General features: G+C 36.7%; 1 protein-coding gene across 1 annotated transcript; it reads right to left on the minus strand.

The window, feature by feature from the left end:
* Positions 1-1,947: 1,947 nt before the first annotated feature.
* Positions 1,948-22,915, minus strand: tbx4 (T-box transcription factor 4). Its single transcript, XM_079823527.1, has 9 exons — positions 22,433-22,915; positions 19,081-19,226; positions 18,426-18,520; positions 12,241-12,360; positions 9,282-9,429; positions 5,428-5,580; positions 5,257-5,345; positions 4,941-5,176; positions 1,948-3,930 (listed from the first exon to the last, which is right to left on the minus strand). The coding sequence occupies exons 2-9, from the start codon at positions 19,222-19,224 to the stop codon at positions 3,293-3,295; spliced, it is 1,623 nt and encodes a 540-aa protein (XP_079679653.1). The 5' UTR covers positions 19,225-19,226; positions 22,433-22,915; the 3' UTR covers positions 1,948-3,292.
* Positions 22,916-23,698: the final 783 nt, after the last annotated feature.

Raw genomic sequence — 23,698 nt, forward strand, 5'->3', positions numbered from 1 at the left:
TGGGTCAGAGAGTTGCCTTGCCAAGGCGGCTCTCAGACGGGATTTAGGGACGACAGTGGGAAGCTGCAAGTGGAGGGCAAGGGAGATCTCCTCCAATGAGTTCCAGATGCCCCTCGGTTCCAACTTAGATAGATACTACAAGCTGGAGTATTCTATGTGAGGCTTAAACCTGGCTCTATTTTAATGGAGATAGACGGCTTTTTATGTGGAAAGTTAAATCGCATGAATCTTATAGGTCCAGTTTGTCTTTTTATGTGCTACCAAAGCTTTGGTTTGAAAAAAAGGCCGGCTAAGTTTTGATCAGATGACAATGAGGGCTCTTTTTAAGTGATCCTAGATTTATCAGATGGGATTTGGTAAAGGAGAGCATTTCAGTTTTTAAAAGCATATTAAAATACCAAATGACACTTCCTGTACTTGAACCCAGTCAAAAACGGAACCATACACCATTGAAGTTATGTATAATATAATTTACTTCATGCTCATGTGTCCCATTGTATACTATTGGCACTTTATGGGATTCATTCTTGGACTCTGTATCACTCATGTAAATCAAACTTTTTTTTGGAGCATTTCAAAGACCCACAATCTGATGTTCTCATTTCCTCCCTTGCCTTAGATCTGCTTGGTTTCATCAGCAGTAGAGTTCTTCTCTACAATCAATACCTTGGGACCCATTCAGAGGGATCAACTGCATTCCCCATTTGTCTTTTAGTGTCCCTTTTATTTTTAACACAAGAAGGTAATATTTTTTGTTATGACTGTTTTCCCTTGTGTTCTAAAAAAAAAAAAAAAACCTGCTTTATACAAATCAACTAAATGTTATTTGTTTGTAGTTAAATAAAGTTTTTTTTAAAAATCACATCACCTAGCATTTATCCAAAGTGACTTTAAAGAAGAAACATAGCCTATAAAGCATACATTCAGTATAGCGTATAGCATAAATATTCTTGCATATTTCTAGATGCATCGTTATAAAAAGAATTTGACAAAAATACAATTATTTTATTTTATTATTTTTGTTATGGCTGATAACTGATATATTAAATTAACATTATTTTGTAATTAATCTGTTCTAAAAAAAGATAGATATCAGATAATTATTTCAATCTGGTTATGAGTAACAGCTTGACAACAAGGCAAATGAATCTTAAAAACACAAACAAAACAAAACTCAACCCACAGTTCACAAAAACCACACCTGGAATTTTAGCATCTAACACAGGTGAGTTTAAATGTGAGTGTTCTCTGTTGATCATTATTTAAATGTTGTTAGTTATGTTAATTAACCATCATATAGGCCTATTTGGTTTCTAAGGTCTGTTCTAACAGGAGGTCTTGGAAACGGTGCTGCTACATAATCTCATCATGGGAGACTAAAAAGGTATAGCTCATTCAACGTGTGCAAATACCTGAAATATCTATGGAGAAAATTTGTCACATGCTGAATTAACTGTCTTTAACTGTCATTTAAGTTGACAAATCTGACAAAAGAGTAAAATCACCACTTTATGTTCCCTTAACACATCCTGTTTTCCTTCATTAGAACTACTTAGTAGTAATACCCCATCCTTTTTTAATTTGACTTGTGGCTGCCTGCCCACGAAGGCTGTTTTACATTGTCGATTTCTTAAGGATTTTCCAACCCAGCCAGTGATGCTAAACTCTGTTCTTCACTATTCTTCTCTTAATGATCATTCTCCATCTGGTTGCAAGGAGCTTTTCTGATGTCCCATTGCACAAACTTAGACAATGATTTGGTGCCAAATGCACAACTCAAAACATTTCGCTTCTAGCACATATTGTTCAACCGGCCCTTCGATACATTTCCAGATACAGTCCAACAAAAATGGAAGAAAAGTATAGGAGTCAATCTAAGACCACTAAAATGATTTCAATGATATTTTCTCAGTGAGCTTTAATTTGAGCTGATCTGTATTTTGTTTTGCCACAAATATCATTTTTATTATTTGATTATGAAGAGGTGTTTTAATATTTAATAGCTTCATTGTTGTGATCGCATTACAAAGACATGGTAGCAATTGCATAGCATCAGTACATTAGCAATTCCAGATAAATGTAATATATATATAAAATGGAAAAATACCTTTTTGTTTAAAACTTTATTGCATTATTAGGAAATAATAAGGATCACCCAGTAAATAACTCCAACCAATCTTTGGCACAGGTTTTGCACACTCAAACATTTCAAGAGGAAAAAGGCAGCCTCAATAACTAAGTCTGTTTAGGTTAACTAACAACTAAACTTCTCAATATAATCCACTGACTTTTTTGCACCCAATACAAAAAGTCTCCCAAGTGTAGCAAAATGCAGTTGGCACATACACATTTTGTGCTTTTATTCAAAAATTCAGCACTGAAAAGTTTCCTCTTAAAGGGACAGTTCGCCCAAAAATGAAACTTCTGTCATTATTTATTCTCCCTCATGTCATTCCAAACTTCTATGACTCTTTCTTCCCAAAAAAGATATTTTGAAAAATAATCGGACCCACTTTATATTAGGTGGCCTTAACTACTATGTCCTAACATTTTAATTAATAATTTGATACAATGTACTTATTGTGTACATACATGTTTTTACATTGTACTTACATTTAAAAAAAATACCTGCAAGTTCTGTAGTTACATTTATAATTACACTGTTGACCCTTCCCTTACACCTAACCCTACCCTTAAACTTACCCATACCACCACACCTGTCCCTAACCCTACCTGTATCCCACCTCAATATCAGCAATAGTGTTTTGCAATACAATTTAAACACAGTAAGTACATTGTACTTATTTTTTGATGTAAGTACATAGTACTTAAGGCCACCTAATATAAAGTGGGGCCAAATAATTTCACGATCTGTGCAAGTCAATGCGATCCAATGCTGCATTGGACACCCATTGTCTTTCGCTACAGTATATGGACAAAAACTGCTGAACCATTATCTTCTTTTGTGTTCCACAGAAGAATAGCTTTGGAATGAGAGTGAGAATTTTCATTTTTAGGTGAACTATCCCTTTAATGCCAACAACAGTGCATTAAGTAGGCTGCTTATGCCTGGCTTCACCACCTGCACATGAACTACAACTCTGATCATATCTCAAATTCAAATAAATATACAGTGCCACAATTGTGGGCTTCCTATACTATGAGGCTAAATAGATTTATGGCTTTGCTTTACAATTTAGCATCATGGCTGTAAAAATAATCTCATTGCAATTGTTCAGAGAGAGTTTGTTTCTCTAAGATGAAGAGGAATATATATGTAGATGGGGGCTCTTTAACTGTCAGTCCAGTGAGGCCCAACGCTGCTCAGCCCTGTTTGGTACTGATAGGCTGGTTCTCGTGTTGAAGTAGGGCTATGGTTCGGATAGCCTGTGAAATCCCTTTGTGAGCGTAATGGCGACCCAGGCTTCCTATGAAACAGTGAGGAATGTGCTCTGTCACGGGGGGCGGGGCCAGAGGGGGAGGAGGATGCTGAAGATGCCGTCGGTGGCAACACCCGCTGTGTGGTAAACGTGACTAGGTCGGGAGGAGCTGGATGTGGGCGCTGCATAGACGATGAGTGATGGGGAACCGTGGAGGCTGTGCTGTTGAAGTGGGCAGTGAAGGGCTGGTATTGCATAGACTCCACTGTTGGCATGCTGTAGCGAGGATACGGCTGCACTGATGCCCACATATTGCAGTTCAGTGACGGGGCTGGGAGGTCATCGGTACCCACTGCGCCCCCTGCCTCTCCCTCCATTCCTCCATACATGCATGCCTCTCTAGAACCTAAAGCCTCGCTGCAGTATGGATGGGACAGCAGAGGTGGATCGTAGGAAGGAGGGGAGCGGAAGTAGTGCTCCTCAGAAACCGAAGAGGCTGTTGTGTCAAGATAGGGTCGTTTGCATCCCAGGTCCAGATGCCTTGTGTTATCTAAAATAAAATGTCATATTTGAATCCACAAATTTTGGAAATGCAACAGATTTTTTTGAAAACGGCACTTTGTTATTTGTTATGCCTTAAAATACAAAAAAATATATAGTTTTTAATCATTTTAAATGCTACTAGTGAATTTAGGCATCACTACATACTTTTTTGTTTTTAATGATTATATTGTTCATAAAAGTACAAAAAAGTTATGATGCCTATATTTACTTGTAACGTTTAAATGATTGATTTTAACTCTTTTCCCGCCAGCAATAATAAAATTAAAAAGTTACCAGTCATCTCGAGCACTTTAAATAATTTTCATCAAATTATCATGGCCCCGCAGAATTTTTTTTGTATGAATATCTGAACATGCATTATATCAAAAGAAAGAACAGACCCTCTGCTTTTAAACCAAAAATACTTGTTTTATTCTTTTTTTTTTTTCAACACTTGAATGTGGGTAAGTTTAATAAAAAACTCTAATATTTAGCAAAAAGCTGAGAAAATCACGTTTTTGTCAGACTACATCCAGATCAGATTCAGAACGATGATCAAAACTTAGATGGAGTAGATCGAGTCCATTAACACCCCCAAAGCTTCACAGTCCTCATTTCAGTAACATTAGACAGTTTTGATTTAAATGCTGTTTAATGTTAATGATCGCGTTATTTTTACATATGCATCTGCTAACATATGCTATCGCTAGTTTCTGCTTCTTTTTTCCAGTGTTTTGATCCGGAGATTCTGTACTCTTTCAGAAGATGCCATAGTGCCCCCAATCGTATAACAGTGAAAACATGGAAAGCTGGCAGGGAAAGAGTTTGAAAAAATTTCTAAAAATTTAAATTTAAACCTTTATTGAACGTTAGATGACAGCACAGGTTAAAAAAATACGGGAAATGACCGTAGCTGATATCAACAATACCTATCGACCAATATGCTACCAATATTGTGAGTCCTTATTCAGGATTAACAAGACTTTGGTTAAAAAGGTGGTTGCCACAGCCCTGTACCTCTGTGCTTGAAGCAGTGGTAAAGAAGACTGGATTCCCTGCTAGATGGGAAGGAGTGGGAGAGAGCTTCCTGGGAATCAGAATTCGGCAGGGGGACGCCACTGTCATACTGATAGTGAGAAACCACCTGTGGGTGGCTACTCAGCACACCTGTACCCAGTTTTCCTGACAGATGGCCATGTGATGAGATAAGCCGCTGCCGGACCATGTTCTTAGAAATCACAGGGTAATCTTTCCTAGGAAAATGGGCACTTGATCAGTAAGATATCTACAATCTTTGGTACATTATGCAGCATATTTTAAATGATAATCTTACCCTTGAAGTCTGGACACACGCAAATCGCCCTCGTCGCTGCCACGGAAACCTTTGGCAAAAGGATTGTTCTCAATTTTTAACTGGGTGATCTATGAAGAAACAAACAAGTTAGCAATTGTAGTGTGTTTTAAAAACTGAGACTATTGTGTTATGGGCAGGTTCTGCTGGTACCTTATGGTTCTGATAGGACGTAACAGAGATGAAAGCTGTCTCATGGAAGACATGAGTACAATAGGCTGTGTTCTTAGAGCCAAAGGCGTTGTTCTCGTCAGCTTTCACAATGTGTAATCTGGGCTGGTATTTGTGCATTGAGTTTAAGATGATCTGGGAACAGACATGCAAGCCTACATTAGGATAGTTTATTGAGAAAAAGAGACATTTTCCATTATTTTGTGTATACAAATGCATAGTTAATCATTTCAACCTGATCTCATTAGTGATCATACGTATTTGCATGTAAAGTGTGGTTCTAGCACATGTACATTTTCATACTTTCAAACGTTATTAATTGCATTATTAATAGACTGACAGCACTTTACGTATGAACAACTGTAGACATATAGATGTCTTTATAGCTTTTGCTATAAAACATTAAAATATAGCTGGTATAAAAATGTATTTTAAAATATGATAATTGTAATATATCATTTTTATATTATTTAAAATATATATTTAAGGATTATAAAGATTTACACAAAAGTTTACTTTCACGTTCAAAAGTTTGGGGTTGTAATATTTTTTTTTATGTTTTTGAAAGAACTGTTTTATTCTCACCCAGGCTACAGCTGCATTATTTGTTCAAAAATACAATAAAAACAGTGATATTTATTAATGTATATATATTCAAATGTAATTTATTTCTATAATGGCAAAGCTGAATTTTCAGCAGCCATTATCCTAGTTGTCAGGGTCACATGATCCTTCAGAAATCATTGTAATATGCTGATTGAGTAACTTTTCTTATTATTATCATCAATGGCAAAGAGAATGGTAGTCTATATAAATATATAACACATTTATAATAGATTCATCAAATTGTCTAAATTTCTAAAACTGCATACATTAACACCTGTATGTATGATCTGGTCAATATTTTCAGAAAATATCCAAATGTACAAAACACTAATGTATGTTGAACACTAATGAAGCTGTTGGTGTACAGTATATGTTAATGTGACGGCATCAATACATGTGTCAATAGGTTTTGTTCTGTGTTGTATGCAAGTAATCCAATTGGATCCTTTGTGTATGTGTTTGATCATAGTGTTCTAGCACCAGTCTGCTCAGTGTGTCCATGTGTTTGGTGTTCAGTGAAGCGTTTAGTTAGGGTCATCCCCAACACAGATCTGTCAGGGCCAATGAGCATCAGGGCCTTTCCCTTTGTTATGTCGACTCTCAGACAGAGAGTGAGGCAGCGCTCCTCGTTGCTGCACTTTTTCAAGAGGAGTTAGGAGCACTAGTGCACAGAGGGCAACCCCAGGTCAATCCCCCCATCACAGACACAGACGGTAGCCCCGGCCAAATGAATGGTTTGAGCGCTTCATTTGGTGAGTGCAGACACATGTGACCTTTGCCTGGTTGGCTGGCTGGCGTCTTGAGGTAATACCATGTGATACGAGCTGCATTGATGATTCAGATACAGGGATGTGTGCTGTCCAAGTATATTAATCAAGCACCTTTGTCAGATCAATGCAGACTCCGAGGCTGCCTTTCATCTTCCTGTTTTCTTTTAATGTAAGATCTATATTTGGGGATTGTGTCATGTGACTTTAAAGCTGCAGATGGCGCTGCATTGAAAAAATTCCTGCGAGTTCAGTCTGCATAGAGCTGCTTATAAATATCTTTGGGTGTTGGGTGTCTGTGCGGTCACTGGCCTAGCAAAAGAAATCAAAGCTTGGTTAAGTGAAGATGATAAATCACAGCTATATAGTTGAGTAGCCTACACTAGTATTTGTTTTTACAGTATTTACAGCCCATACAGTATTTGAATTTGGTCATGTGAAGCTTGACATTTTTGTTGTTTGACGCACTCTTTATTTCATGTGATGTATATGTTAAAATAACTGTTTTCTATTTCAATATATTTTGAAAAGTATAATTTATGAATAATTTATAATGTATTCCTGTGATGGCAACGCTGAATTTTCAGCAACCATTACTCCGGCCTTCAGTGGCACATGATCCATCAGAAATCTTTCTATTATCAGAAAATTATATTATCAATGTTGAAAACAGATTTTGCTACAGAATATTTTTGTGGAAACATGATCTTTTTTTTTTTTTCCAAAATTATTTGATGAATAGAAACAGCATTTTTTTATGTACATCTTTTGTAACATTATAAATGTATATTTACATATAATAGAAACATATTCAAAAAAAATTTAATCTTACTTTTTTTATTTTTAATGGGTAACTTACCCATACTATTTCTAAAAGTCTATCGTAGTTTTCACAAAAATATTAAGCAACAAAAAGTCAAGTCAACTTTATTTATATAGTGCTTTAATGCATATTGTATCAAAGCAACTTTACAGTGAAAAATAATGATCATTGATGAAAACAGAATTCAGTGTTGATTCAGTTTGGTTCAATAACTATAACATTTATCAGTTATGAAATGAAGTCATCTACCGTATAAAGAAGCTCTGCAGAAAACAGGGATGTCATCATCCAGCTCAGTTCAGTTCTCAAATCAATAATATTGCTGAATATTAAGAACTGTTTATAAACTGTATATATATATATATATATATATATATATATATATATATATATATATATATATACATATATCTGCCATGTATTGGTTGTCAGTCATAACATTAAAAATAATCATCAGCACAATTTTAATATCTGTTCATTCTTAGCTTTAGTGTATGTTTTGACAGTGGCTTGTGTGGTGTGCACTAGCATGGCTACAGTGGCGGCCTGTATTGGTGCTCTCGGCCAGCCATGGTGTCCCTGCTGTTGTGGGCGTCAGTAGAGCTTAGCAACCTCTTTCCCTGCTCATTACTCGCCCTTATCACTTCCTAGGCATTCAACTAATCCTGACAGGCCAACTTTGTGCCGTTCTGACAGGTTATGAACCTAATGAGCTTGCTTCTGATGTTATTGCATCAGACAATCTAGGTCCACAGGCTCCTTTGGGCAGCGCTGCCACAGTCAGACTCCTCACCTCTGCTCCACTGTTTCTCTTCTCTTTTCTACTACTTTCTCAGGATGACCCTTACCATAGCTCTCACATGAGGTGTATTCATTCTGAACCAAACCAGACTTTGCAAGTGCAATTTTATTTTAAGGAAGTTGAATAAAAATGAACTGAAATTGTGTACATTCTTTACAAAAAAAAAAATGTAAGTTGACAGCCTTGCTTGATTGTTTAAAAAAATGGAAATATATTATGGAAAAGTACTTTAGTTCCAATAACTTTATTACCTGTTGAACTTCTTTGAATTGCAGTTCTGTAAATCCCACTTCCTGTCATTCTGGTTCAAATTCCTTTGGGCTGTGGTTAATTCAGTTGAAATTTCAACTAGTTTCAAAGCTAGTTATTCAATTTAGATTTTTGCCCAACCCTGCTTATTAAGAACAGAAAGGCTCATCATGTTCTTAATCAATAGCACAATACTTATTTCAAGTGAGAATTAGTTTAATGTCTACATTTAAAGTACATTTACATCCTATCTGTTTTCTAAATACATATCATTGATCTTAATGTGACTGATTCATCCCAAAAATTTGGAGCTCGACATTTTTAATTACATGTCATTGCTAATTTTGTCCACTTAAACGGTAGTGTATATTTTTGTTTGCATTCAGTTCTGCCTCTATTCGAACACTAATGGATTCAACCTAGTCCCTTGCCCTACTTTTTTTCCCTCATAACCTCGGATGTACAAAAAAAAAAAAAGATCTGTTTCTTCTTCCGCTACTTCACGATTTTAAGAAAAAATATTATAAGTCTCTCTTCTGCACACTGCAAATCACAAATTTTAATATCAAATCAGATTTTGGACACTCACATGCCCAAAAGGATCAAGGTGGTTGTTTGTGAGCTTCAGCTTTTGAAAGGAGACCAGCTGTCTCATCCAGTGGGCTCCTGTAGCAGGAGAGTCAGGGTGGACGTAGAGTCTTCCAGGCATGGCAGGCTCTGCTTTTCCCGCCACCATCCTATGGAGAAGAACAAGAGCATTTTTCTACGGTTTTTTTTTTTACACAAAAGGGCACTAGCAACATTTTCAAAAGACCTGTAGCTTACAGTTGTTGGTTTGGTGTGGCAAATTAGGCTCATTCCCCAAGAGTTTCTTTTAGTACTACATAGCTTTCCAGCACCTCTGACATCATGCCATAGCGCTTTTAAAAGGAAAACTGTTTTTCAGTGTTTCGCAAATTCTATGGCATATAGCAGCAGGCTACAGAAAGGTTTTATGCAGAACATCTGCACATTAATGATCAGAGTATGAGTGGTTATGTCCTTGACATTTTGGGAGTATTTCCCTAAGACTGGTGGCTGCTTTGACCATAACATCACTGCTAATTGTGTGCCTCGAAGGTGTCGCTGAAGATCTCCAGAACCGATGCTGGCAAATGGTGGAATTCCAGTCTATCCCACAGATTTAAAAAATGCTCATAAAATACTTGCTCTCGTGACAAAACATGCAATTCGTTGAGATTTGCGTGCCATCGTTGTGTTGGTTTTATTCCATGCCGGATACTTACGGATCTGACTTATTTGTGGTGCCGATTGTTGCATGGGTGAATAGTGTCCATATCTCGTGGCATTGCCAAAGGTACAGGGTCAAAAAGAGGACAGCATGCATGACCCAGCTGTTTTAAGCCCATTGGTTTTGACAGACTGCCTGCTGTGGCCTACAGTAATTAACTGTGTGCTAATGACAATCCACAGCCAGAACTAGCATTGCACGGAAAAACTGATATAGACAGCATATTGTTTGCTACTAAATATGGCTGTAATTTGAGTTTCCTTCAGTGTGGGCCTTTGCAAAAGTGTTTTATTGGAAGAATCATTTTATGAAAAGACTGTTGTAAACTAGGCCAAGGCATTCTTTTTGTGGTGGAATTTATTTACTAACATTATATGCAGTATCGCAAAGTATTAGTAAAGCTTTGACAATAATCATTACTTCTATAAAAAAAAGTTTGTCAGCAATTCACTTTTAGTGTGTTAGTGTATCTGTACTGTGCAGATAATCTGAATTGCGGCATTTGTCCACTCACGTCAGCAAACTAAGCTGGGACTTTCGTCCGATTTCGAGCTGAATTCTGACTCGTGCGACTCTTTTTTTGGGTTGGGCCGATTTTCAACTTTATCGTTTGTCGTGAGTTGTTCGTGCAGTGTAAAGTAGGAAACAAGAGGCAAGAAAACTCTCCCGATTGGCAATCAGATGGTCAGACATGGCATGTCAGAAATTCTGGTTGCCCCTCGTGAGGGTATCGCACAGCTGAAGCAGAGCTACGAAATGATTGCCCTATTTCTGCGCTAAAGCAGAAGTTGAACAATTTCATCTTTAATGCAGCAAGATAGAAAACTAAAAGAGGGTTCTCTATGTGATTTTTAAGTTCTGTAGGCATGCATCAAATAGCAGCAATTTAGCTGTTGCATGCCTCCAGTTCGTGTAGTAAAATGGATCATCTAAGTCTTCCAAACCACCATGTAGCCTATCCAGCACCTCTTTTATTAATTCAGCTACTTGATCATTAATTTACTTGTTTCACTTTTCACTTTATTTACTCTTTAATTTAATATTTACTTCATTTTATTATCACGGGAAATGTGAACCGTTGTCCATCATTTGACAAGTGATAAAGAAAAATGTCACGTCGCAATATTGGAAATAATTTTTTCATTTTAAATCATGAAGGCGAGTCAGTGGATATCATGCAATGTGCCAACTTTGCACGAGAGTTATGGTGAAGTCTCAATCCCAGTCAATTATTTACTACAGAAAGTCAAAGTAAAATCTAACGAGCTTTCGGCGCATATTGTCAGAAACAACAAGAGTTAAACTACTTCAACATATATTCAGAAAACGTATAACTGTCTAAATTTATTTTCTTAATATTTCTCTTGTGGCCCATATAGCCTATAGTGAAAAAAAAAATTAGAAGAGAAGTAGGCCTATTTCGTGTTAAACAAGTTGTTTTTGAAATAAAGCTGCTCTTACTTTTCATTGAGACTGATATTATTGCAGTGTTTTGACATATTAAAGACTGTTATTCATTTTAATTATATGCCTATAATTCATTATATATTCGGCCTAAATGTTTTTTTTAATTATTATTAATTTTATTGAGGAGTAAGCTAATCTAATGTTTTATTATGCAGCGTGACGGTTATGCATTGATGCGTTATGAAATTGTTGCGGGCAAAAGAAATCTAATATCAATTTAATAATAAAAGTAGGCCTACCCAAATAATAATAACAATAATAGTTTAATACATAAATTAGAAATGCTATATCCCCTTGATATCGATAGCTAAAGCATTTGACCATAGACTATCTCTCTATAGTACACCATATCATATCGGGGGTTTATTGTGCATATCATGCAAGTCACGCTCAACGATCAGAATGCACAGTGTGAGCACCTAAATCTTGAGCTTTGGCTTAACATCGCATACGATCTACTCGTACAGTGTGAGTTGGTAACCTTGCTGAAATCGCATAGTGTATGCCCGCCTTTAGAAACATAAACTGGAGGAGACAGCAGAATATAAAACATGCTCATTTTTGTTTCTTCGCAATGTAATCTGGATAAGTGTTTGCCCAGATGCCTCAAGCGAACGGTCACTGTTCTGATTCAGTCATTTTTGCTATGGCATGTCACAGCAAAATTTCCAAAGGCTTAGAAAATCCTTAAACAACTTTCCAGAATGTGGTCATTCCAATTATGCTGTTGTGAGACAGAATGAATGTCTTGCAGAAACATTAAAGATGGACAGAGGGATTTTAAACTCACCACTTGTTGTCACAGAACTTGTACCGATGGTCATCAGCTGGAATGATGTCAGTTAATAGGATGTATTTGGTCTTTGGATTCATTCCTGTGACTTTAACTTTGTAGCTGGGGAACATCCGCCTAAAGAGAGTGCAAATTATGTCATCAGGGTTTAAACCAGTTAAAGATGATGACGCAGAGAAAAGCTTCAGCTCTTAAATAAAGTATTTTATTTGTTTTTATAAAAGCAACCAAGTTGTTTTTATATACAGTACGTACTACTATGCTTTTGTCCTTAAATGCCATTTAGATCTAACTTGAAGACTTGGTGTTAATGCGCTTTTGTGCTCAGAGAGGTCATTCTCTTTCAATCGCATCTACGCAGGCTTATCCCATTTGTGTCATTCAGGTATCTCAATGCCACCTATATTGCTCCTTACAGGAACAGCTTTTTTCCTCTGATCGACTTAGGGCCGAGGTGCGTGTGCAACAGCTGAGCACTGACAGTAAGCATGGATGAGACCGTCTTATCGGCTCTTTCGAGGGTTTTAAAAGGCCTTAAGTGCAAGAGAATCACGTGAAGTGTTTGTTTTGGGTGGATGAGTACACGATTAGTGATCAGATAACAGCTTAACCTGTTTTTAGGGCAGATTAGTTGTTTAAGAAGCACAAAAGGTCACTTAAAGATCTCAAAGAAGGCTGCATGCTCAAGCATCCCCAGACAATCCTCTGCAAAGCATCTCACAAAAACGGCTCTACTATAAAAGGCTACACTTCAAAAAATTCATAAAACCTAAAGCATAAAATTTAACTGCTATCCTCGGCAAGCCCATATAAGGAGCGACGATCTGTACCTGGTACTGATTTGCTTTTGGGCAGATATATATTTTTAGGGATTTTGAAAGAATCGCTCTATTAAATGTGGGATCTCCATTTTGTTCAGATACAGGAGAAGCCGAGATGACAGACGGAATATGCTAATATAGCAGACGTAGTCATAAAACAAATCAAAGGAGCTACCTTCAGTAACGTCTTCGCATGAAAAATCCAAAAGGCTTTCTTTTTTTTATCTCATCTGCAAAGTTGCAAAAAGATTGATTCCCCTTATAAACTCTTGAGTGCTTTTTTAATGGCAGGTCTTTTAAACAGCGGGCAGCTAAACAGCCCCATTGCACCACCCCACTCCTTCAGAAAAGTTCCACTGCAGTTCATTACTTTTTTGGGGTTCCACCAGCAGTCATACATTTATTATGGCAAATAAATGTGCCCTGAGCTGAATCATTTCATTGCATTTGCAAATACAGAACTGCACAGGCCTGCACTATGTAAAAAGTGTCCCTGAAAGCACTAGCTCTAATACTCAGAGGAAGAGCTCAGGGAGAGGTAAATCTCTATGTCTGGCCTAGGCCCGCAATCCAATCAATGTAAATCACACTGGGCAAGACACTGGTAAAGAGGTGCTTTAAGCCATCAGGAACGTCTACGTCTTAAACAAACCTGTCCATCAGGCTGCACTCTTTCCCTATCCTTCTGTGTTAGTAATTACAAAAATTGACAAAATCTTATTTTGTTTTTGGTTCCGACATTATTTCTACACTTCAAAACACTTTACAGTAAGGTTCAATTAGGTAACATTAGCAATTGTTTTTATTTTAATTGTATTTTCTAGCTTAATTTTAATTATTTGCTTATACTTATAATAGTGCTGTCAAATTTTTTTTGTTCAGTTTAACACGCAAAAAAAATATTTAACGCAATTAACACAGCATCTGTTTTTCTACCATCCTTTGACTAGCATTACATTATATGATCCAGCTCTTATTCATGCAAATGCTTTTAAACCATTTAAGCGCGACAAGACAAAAAAGAACGCATTGCCTGTGAATGTCCTGTCTGTGTGACACACACACACGACCCACAGACAGCACGCCAGAATCGAGTTCTCTTTCGCACTTGAACAAACAATAACACACACAATTATGCCAAAATGCCTGTTTTGTAGAGTATTCTCATAAGAGCAGTCTTAAATTAGTAAAATAACGTCTTAAATGTGCAGTGTGTGAATTTTAGCGGCATCTAGCAGTGAGGTTGTGAATTGCAATCACTCAACGCTCAGCATTCCCTTTCAAAGCACATAGAGAAGCTACGGGGGCCGACACAGGACAAAAATGTTGTCGTCGGAGAGAGTAGAGATGTTCCGATACCCTTTTTCCCTTCCCGATACCGATTCCGATACCTGGGCTCAGGGTATCGTCCAATACAAGTACTGATCCTATACCTGGGTGTGTATCTGTATATACAGCTGTATACACTACTAGCCCTGTATGAATTGCTAGAATTATTTTATGCTGTGCTTCAGACTTATCCCTTAATAAAACATGAACAAATACATACAGTGAACTACTGTGTTTATTACAGTATTTTTATTATCTGACATGCATTTTACTTCGGAACAACTCTAGCAGAGAGTGACTAGCACTCAATAGAGAAGTTTGTCTGTTTAGGGCTACTGTAGAAACATGGCGGCGCAAAATGACGATTTCACTGTAAGGGGACCCGCGGTGTATGGGGAAAGAAATGGCTCATTCTAAGGTAATAAAAACATAACAGTACATTATGTAAGGTCTTTATTCACCACTGAAAACATAGTTATGTATATTATATTGCATTTATGTCAATAGATCCTCATAAATACTACACACTGCACCTTTAACTGAACTACTTTAGAGTTTATGCAGTTAGGAAAGGTGTTTGACTTATTTATTTAATTTCTGTATATGTCTAACAGGTAGGAAGGGCATTGGTAAATATGACATTTATTATAATGGGTTTATGTAAAGATTGTTTTAAGTTCACTTAAATTAAAAGTTCTTTTTTAAGCCTAATAAATGTTGAAATTGATAGCTTTCTGTAATTTCTGTAACTTAACTGTAATGTTGAATGTCTATCATTAATGTTTAAAAAAAATAATTTTCATAGAGACATCAGTAGCAGTTTTAGTGTCAGAGATACTGGCCTTCATTCATAAAAAGACGCCATTACAACAAATATTTAAACAAAAAATACTGTCTAAGTTGTTTGTACATTAATTTGGGGTGTAACTGTGAAATTATTACAATATAAAAATATTCAAAACTTGAATGTTTTTAATCGTGATTTAATTAGATATTTTTTAATCAAATGACAGCACTAATTAATAAATATGCTATTGTTCATTGTTAATGTTCTTTCATAATAAATGTATACAACTTTAAAAATGTATTGGTGTATGTAGAAATTAACATTAATCTGAATGTTGTAACTCAAATCATACATCACAGGAAACTAATAAAGAACATAATTATTATTAACCTGTGAATACCTTTTATAATACTTATTGCATTAACTAAATACAACTTAATGTAAAAACGTTACTTTAGGATTACATTAAACATTACAAGAGCTCTTGTATGTACTTTTATGTAAGCCTACGGAACATTTAGACATTTTCAAAATATGTAAATATATCTACAAGAAATTATTCATGTTAAGAAAATACAGTTAGGAAAAATTAACCAGTATTTACAGTACTGACTGTGAGGATGTAATAAATCTTGAGTAAAACGCATTTACTCAAGACTCGCATGTAAACACCTGAGGGATGTGTAATGCTCTTTCCATTTATGCAACACTTTGACATAATGGCTACCACAGTAGATCACATTGCACATGCCTAAAGGGGCCTTACAGTGGCTCTGTGACAGTATTCTGTTGCTGTAGGTAGTCATGTTGGAGCGCTGTCCTTGGCATGGGAACAGCTGTGTGCACCATTTACTTTGCTGTATAGTTGTCGTCTTGTGGCTTAAGGGGATAGATCATCCAAAAATTTAAATTCTGTCATTATTTATTCACCCTCATGTCATTGCATATGACTTTCTTCTGGAAATGTTTGGGGTTTTTTCGGTTCAATGAAAGTCAACGGGGTCCAATGTTGATTCTTCCAAATACCTTTTTGTGTGTTTTCCACAGAAGAAAAACATACATTGTAATGATATGAGGGTGATTAAATAACACACTTACTTTTTTTTGGTATTTTTGGTATATATTACATGTCACGTTTTAGATATCCTGACAATATCCATGGAAGTTCCATTTCTTTCAAGTGGTATGATTGGTTTTCTTAGTTATCTTTGTAAAAGCACTGTTAATGGGCGGGCCTGCGCTTCAGTGTATATGTGTGAGGACGACAGTGAGAAATGGCAAGTATGAAAGTGTATCATATCGGTGTCAACATGTGCATTATGGCAGCTGTTTCTTTTAGCGCTCTTGCACGCCTGCTCTTTCAGTGATTCATGCTATCTGAAGGAGCCGGCAGAGCGCCTAGATCAAAAGAAGCTAGATGATGAAGCAAGAGGGGTCCTTTAGGGCCTGGGAGATGCGATCGAACAGGGCACCGTGCTTCACTCATCAGCCTCACTGATGCTTACTTTGACGGGCTGTGTACAAGTAACACCAGCCGGCTGCTTTCAATAGTCATGTTTAGTGCTTAGTACAGGGCCACAGACGTGCACAATAACAAGATGAGTTGTAGCAGAGTTCAGCTCAGTTTCATCACTTTTTCTTCAGAGAAATAATACAAGTCAAGCTCTACCGACAGCATTTGTAGCATAATGTTGAACCACAAAAAAAAATTGACTTGCAGAAATCGAGGTTACAATGAATCACAATACATGAGTCCAATTTTGAAAGGATTTAAAAGCAGAAATGTGAAGTTTATCATTTTATTGATGCACGTAATTAGTTTTTTGAGCTGTGAAGCTGTTAAATCACTTTTAAAAACCTTTTTGTGTTTATTCTGTTAACTAAGTTCTTATTTTCACATAAAATAAATTGTTAGCGCACACATTGTGTTTATGTCTTGTGTGCTTTTTAATGTTTACAAATTGGCCACATTTACTTTTACTGAGTGCATCACTTTAACCTAGATTTAGTTTTTTTTTGTTTTTTAAAGGGGTGAATTAATTTTCATGGTAATCAACATTATGCCACAAACGCTGTTGTTGACTGAGCTTAACTTGTACTGAAGCCAGAATATTTCTTTAGCACTATGGATGACCCACTTTCTCTGCATAGCAAGTAGTCACATGACTGGGGGATTGTTTTACATTGTTTATGCCAAACTAAATCGCTTTTTGATTACAGAATCGTTTTTTGAATATTATTCTTAGAATTTTCGCCTTTTTTGTGCAATTCACAGAAGCAAAATACTGTCATATGCAATTTTTGTTACTAGTACACCCAATGAATTTTATATAAGAGTGTATTCTTCTTCAGCGTGAACATATACTGTCAAACGGCATACCGTGCAAACATGGCTCAAGCCTGCTATGTAACACAAGACCACGATGAGAATCATTGCATGAAATTGGCCCCAGTTTTGTGTAATGGTAGCCATCGTGAAGAAACCTGGCGAGTTTTCTCAAGATTTACAGTTCAATGAGTGACTGTCTAATGTCCTACAAGTCATACCCCCCCCCAAAATAAAATGAAACGGTTGAAGCTCTTCCTACTTCATGGCTCGATTGACATATTGAGCATCTTTAACAGAGCCTGGTGTCCATTATACACTAAAGTATGTAAAATGTAATGAGCCCATCTGTTGTTGGAACTATGTGGAAGTACAGTCTCCTGTTCTGTGCACAGCTGTCTGACTGAACAGTGCTTGGCTCTTCAAAGGGTTTAAGGATTCTTGGAGCACTTTATCAGTTGGACAGGGGGAAGCCCATCCCTCACAATGTTACAGCATTAAAGAAAAATTGTGGTGACCTTTTGCATTTTCCACAGAGAAGCGCTGAGAAACTGCTGGCTAAGACTGGCAGAGAGCATTGACTCATTCTCTGCTTAATATCCAGGGTCCTGCTCTTAATCCACAGGGCACATTAAATCTAACACACGGGCAGCCGTTTGTGTTTTCAATTAGGTATTTGTAGGCACGGGAATTCAGTCTTGCTTTACCTTGGTCGCGTAGTATTTTATAAATATTCCATTAGAAGCACTTTATCATTTCATGCGACTGAGCCTCTTGGTAAAACAAGGTTTCACATTTGCATTTCTTACTAGAAGCGAGATGGCCTAGTTATGTTTTCGTTTCCCTGTTGTAACACCACTTTTCTCTTTGTGTGCGTTAAAGTCTAAAATCGGGTGGAAGGAAATTAAGCTCTTCTTGCCTGCCTGCTTTGGTGATGATCATCTCGGTTCCGGCTTCGTGGAACTTCTTCCACAGTTCCCTGTCGTGAAGAACCACTTTGATGTTTTCAATGTTCTAAAAGTACAGGCACAAAAAAGATGCATGATAATGAGTCATTGCCAGTGGAATGGCTATATTTGTGGCAATAACCAACAATACATTGTATGGGTCAAAATTATCGATTTTTCTTTTATGCCAAAAATCATTAGGATATTAAGTAAAGATCATGTTCCTCTAAGATATTTTGTAAATTTCCTACCGTAAATATATATGAAAAAATATTATTAGTAGTTATATGCCTTGTTAAGGACTTCATGTAGACAACTTTAAAGGTGATTTTCTCAATATTTCGATTTCTTTGCACCCTCAGATTCCAGATTTTCAAATAGTTGTATCTCAGCCAAATATTGTCCTATCCTAACAAACCATACATCAATGGAAAGCTTATATATTCATCTTTGAATAAGCATAAATCTCAATTTCAATGACTAGTTTTGTGGTCCAGGGTCACAAATACGATATTAACATTTTATTTTGTGTTTTATCATTAAATCTATGTTGTTACATTACATCTATTCACAGAAACGAAGACCTAAAAGTACGGCGTCATTAAAAGGATGTAGCTGATTGGCTACCTGGTCAGGCTCATTGTTCTGGGGAATGCTGGGAGTTGTAGGCAGACCCAAATGTGAGGAATCACTAGGAAGCTCAGGACGCCCACTCAACTGGGCCACGGTCATACCTTCATCAGCCACAGCTGAGGCCTTCTCCTGTAGCATTTCTGTAAAATCACAGAAATATTAGTTAAGTGATGGATTCACAATTTAACTTTCAGAATAGGAAAAAAAAATAGGGGGGGGGGGGGGTGTTTCTTCACTTTTTTGACAAACAAATCATATAAAAGAAAAAGAAAACCGAGAATGCCCAAGCATTTTCTCATCGCTTATTTAATTTTTCTTCTGCTAAAAACTGCCATAGAATATAATTTGATATTATAATGCTAAGAAAATAATAAATCAAATAATTAAAAAATATATATTTATTAATTCGAATTGGTTCCCAAGAAACGGGTTTTGTTTGATTTATTTCCAGTATTTCAGCCAATGCAAATATAAAATATTGCTTGCATATTTGACAATAATATATTATTTTTTACTTTTCTTATTGTCTTAAGAAATGAAAGAAAGCGAGCCAACGATACAACCTAAACCTATGCCGTGTTTTTAACACAAGCTAAAAAGAACCTAATGATATATGTATAATGAAAATACCACAGATGCCATAGTTCCTCTTTGTTCTCTCATAGCCTGCTGTAATTGATTATACACACACACAGACAAGACATGGGCTGCAAAATTTGAGAAATAACGTACATTAACATTTACATTTGGTGAGGGAAAGTCTGTCCTCATAACATGGCCGGGCCAATTCATTTCAAGGAAAAGGGTCGAGATCCGTTTGTTCTGAAGTATTGCAAGATTAAATATTTACACTTCCAGCATTCGGGCACCTCGGTTTTATGGAAGCGTGCTAAACACTGCTGATTCCATTAAGAGAGGTCACAAACTTAGCCCCGCTCTCACGCCCCTTCTCTGCTCACGCTCAGACATCACACCAAAGGTATGTCTCATTACTGTACTATGCCTCCAGAATGCTGCCTATCTGCACGGCGGACACCAAACTGATCTCATGGTGAAAGCCACCTCCTCCCACCCGCTCCTAATCTCACGCATGTAAACAATGTGAGTGTGCGCCCTTCAGATAAAAGGAGAAGAGCGGGATTCCGTGTAAACTCGGGCAGGCATTTGCCAAAGCTAATAAAGATAAAGTCTGACAGGCACAGTGAGGCTACAGCAAGTCAACCCTGGACTTTTCCAGTCCAAAATGTGCCTTTCACTTACACTGTTTAACTAAACCCAGTGAGCGAGAGATCTGTTTACATCTCTGTCACCCCAGACATATAATCCGCTAAACTATTCCTGGCAGATACTGCTCTGTGCACACTGGGGTTGGCTGGCTATTTCCAGTGTGTGTTGTCCAAAATGTTCGACACCAACCAAATTTCAACTTATCCCGTCTTACAAAATTGTAAAAGATTATAATAATACAATTGTTTGCGGATGGACTGCACTATATTGACCATGCTTTTGTGGTCAGAATTCACCCAGTTCATTCAAATACCTTTGGTAAACCTGGAATAATCTCTTGCCTGCGAGGGGAGGTTTTATACAGTTTTGATGCACGTTATAATATCGGCCCAGTATGTTTTGGTCTTCCATTTTGTTCTGTACCACAGTGGATACAATGTGTGTTAGAGAACAGGCCTGTTCTCAACTAATACACCCATGTTTTCTTTCCTACGCGAGTATGGTGATATTTCTTCAATGATATCTTGAAATTGCAACTTAAAAAGACCACTCAAACATGCATTTTACTCTGGGACTAGGGGGAATGTTTAGTAAAGTACACTCAAACCATTTTGGCTGTAGGGTTCTTAAGATCGATTTATGATTCTTTGGAGATTACAAATGTCTTTGATGTTTCATTATAGGTTCCTACGGTTTGTGTATTGCTTTCTAAGTTCTTTAAAGCACCTGTAGATGGTTCTATAAAGCCAAAATTGTTTTGGAACTTAAAAAGGTTGTATTCTAATTAGAACATTTATTTTTTACATTTGTGTTATCCCATGACCGCTTGAATATTGTCACTATCATATTGACTTAAACACAATGAAAAATGCTGGAAATGTGCTTGCCCCATTCTGGTGTCCTTTAACCATTTGAACTAAATAGGATTTGACAGTTAAAGAATTGGGTTAATTTCTAACACAAATGATTCAGATGAATATATACTGTAGTTTCCTTTTCCATTGTTTTCCGATTGTTTAAGAATTAGTGTGGGGAAGAAGATAAAGTAGTATAAGATAATAATTATTGCTATTTGTCAATGAAATAATTTGATTTTAGATGTGCTTTGAATTTTCGTTGCGATATAAAAGAGTGCAACTAATGGTGCATTTATTATTATCATAGATGTTATCATTAATATATTGAATATTTCAGTCTGTGTACTAATACGTTTTCTTGATTTGATCCATTTATCCCCACAAAAAAACTATATAAGTGCATTTCACCAGCCTAAAAATAAAAATATTATGTAAACATATTATTATTGTTTTTAAACAAAATTTCTGCTGTGTAAATACTGTATGATAGGTAGGCTGGACTAGGTATGTGAATATGATTGTTCTTTTGCATTTATGTCACTCTTCTGTTTATTTGCGATTAATCTGACCTTTTTAACCTTTTTATTTTAGCGTTTAAAATATTAAGACTATGTCATCTTATTGTTTACCAAGAAACTATGTTGTTGCCATCCGAATGAATTGAGCTGCTGCTTTAAGGCCTTAGGTCTCAATTTTTCGCGGCAAAAGGATGGATCAGGGATTGACACGAACAAGATCAAAAATAACAGCATTATCAGATGTTCAAATCTGTGCTCCAAACAATTCATTAAAAATATTAAGCAAGAATAGCCTACAGGCCGCAGTGCTTTCTTTTGATATCGGTAGATCACATTTACACGCAGCATTAAATGCTGCAAAAAGCATCTACATCAAATGTTGTGCAAGATCACATTTATAGGCATTATATACTGCAAAGTAATCAAGTATGGTATTTTAAGCGTCATAATAAAGACAATAAAAAGACTACACAGTTTAGGCTACTGTATACTAATTAGAACTGCAGGTTGTTTACATCACATGCTAAGACGATATTCAGATATTGTTAAAGAAAAGTCCTGGCCAGGGTTTTATTTATGAAGAACTGACGCCTTCTCGTTGATCACTTAATTTGATAAAGAAGGACCGATCAACTGCGTCTAATCGCATTACCGCCCTCCATGCACATATAAGACGATGTTCAGTGCGGTACAAGGATTTCAGAGCAGCATTAAATGACCTACTGAGAACGAATGTAATGTTACCTCATAAAATATTATGTTCTGAAATCCTCCATATCATTCCAAACCGCGACAATCTGTCCACTGCGACATTATAGCAGGAAGTTGCGTCCCGGTGTGGCGTTGAGTCCAGTGCACTAGAAGCTGCTCAGCATCCCCTGTATCTGATCATGAGCAGATTGAACTGTCTCTTCCCCAGAGTCTGCTTCTGTTCAAATAGCGCCGCGAGCCTCGTGGTAACACCGGTGAACGTTCGTCTCAGAGGCAAATGGTTTTCTTGCAAACACTGAGTATCCGCAGGACAGCTTGAATTGTTAAAACACTGGGGTGAATATCTTGGCTCGTTCACTCATTCCCTCCTTCCCCCCGCGCCTCATCGCTGACGTTGCTCTCAATAACACCAAACCCCAAACAGCCCGATGCTCAGGGTCCACTCACACGACTCCAAACGAACGGTCCTCTCACGAGGAAAGCAAGTCTACTCATCGTAAAACATGACTTAGACTCGTCTCCTCGTTCTCTCCCCCACAATGATAGTTTAAAATGCAGGAATTCAAAATACCTCAAGGATGAGGACAAAAAAGTATAGCCTATAGCCTACATTAAGAACGTTTGAAATATTGTAATTTTCACTATATGGAGAAATTAAGTTCCCTGTCCTTTGTGATGATTTTGAAGGGGAAAATGTTTTGTTTGTTGTATTGTTTTTTTAATGTTGCACGGTCACTTTTTTCTATATTTTGGGCTAGTTTCCCACCCAGACTTGCCTATATAAATAACATTTAAATTATGGAAATTCGACTTTGTTTTTGCCCCCCATCCAGACTTGCCCAAATAAATAAAATTTAAATTATGGAAATTCGACTTTGTTTTCAAATTCCTTTACAGATTTTATATATATAAAGGAATGTGACTTTACAGAGTAAAACATATCAGACAGCAAAGTGATCGCTGAAAAAGACTGAAGATCATAGGCTAAATATAAATAATGAATGCGATTTTTACATCATGGTCTGAGAAAAGCTTTATTCTGTCATACCTGTTCCTTTTACCAGTCATTAAGAAATTCAGAAATAATGTTTTACTTTACTATTACATAACTTGGTGTAGCAAGTCCAGTTATTTTTCTCCCAAAAACTGTAGATCAACAGCATCACACATTATACCAGAATGCACCTGAAGGCTGATCAAGCCCATCATCAGATATTTATTAAATTATATTATAAATGTGCAAGTAGATATGAAACATTGTTTGAAGAACAAGATCATTACTCAAGATTTCAAGTTAGC

The sequence above is a fragment of the Gobio gobio genome, assembly GCF_949357685.1.
Source record: "Gobio gobio genome assembly, chromosome: 8".
Lineage (NCBI taxonomy): Eukaryota > Metazoa > Chordata > Actinopteri > Cypriniformes > Gobionidae > Gobio > Gobio gobio.

Bases quoted from the DNA above. Each gene is read 5' to 3' on its own strand.
- tbx4 (XM_079823527.1), bottom strand. From the start codon at position 19,224: ATGCTACAGGAGAAGGCCTCAGCTGTGGCTGATGAAGGTATGACCGTG. The intron at 18,521-19,080 runs GTAGCCAATCAG...CTGTACTTTTAG, and splicing joins AGAACAATGAGCCTGACCAG to AACATTGAAAACATCAAAGT. The intron at 3,931-4,940 runs GTACAGGGCTGT...ATTTTATTTTAG, and splicing joins CCACTGCTTCAAGCACAGAG to ATAACACAAGGCATCTGGAC.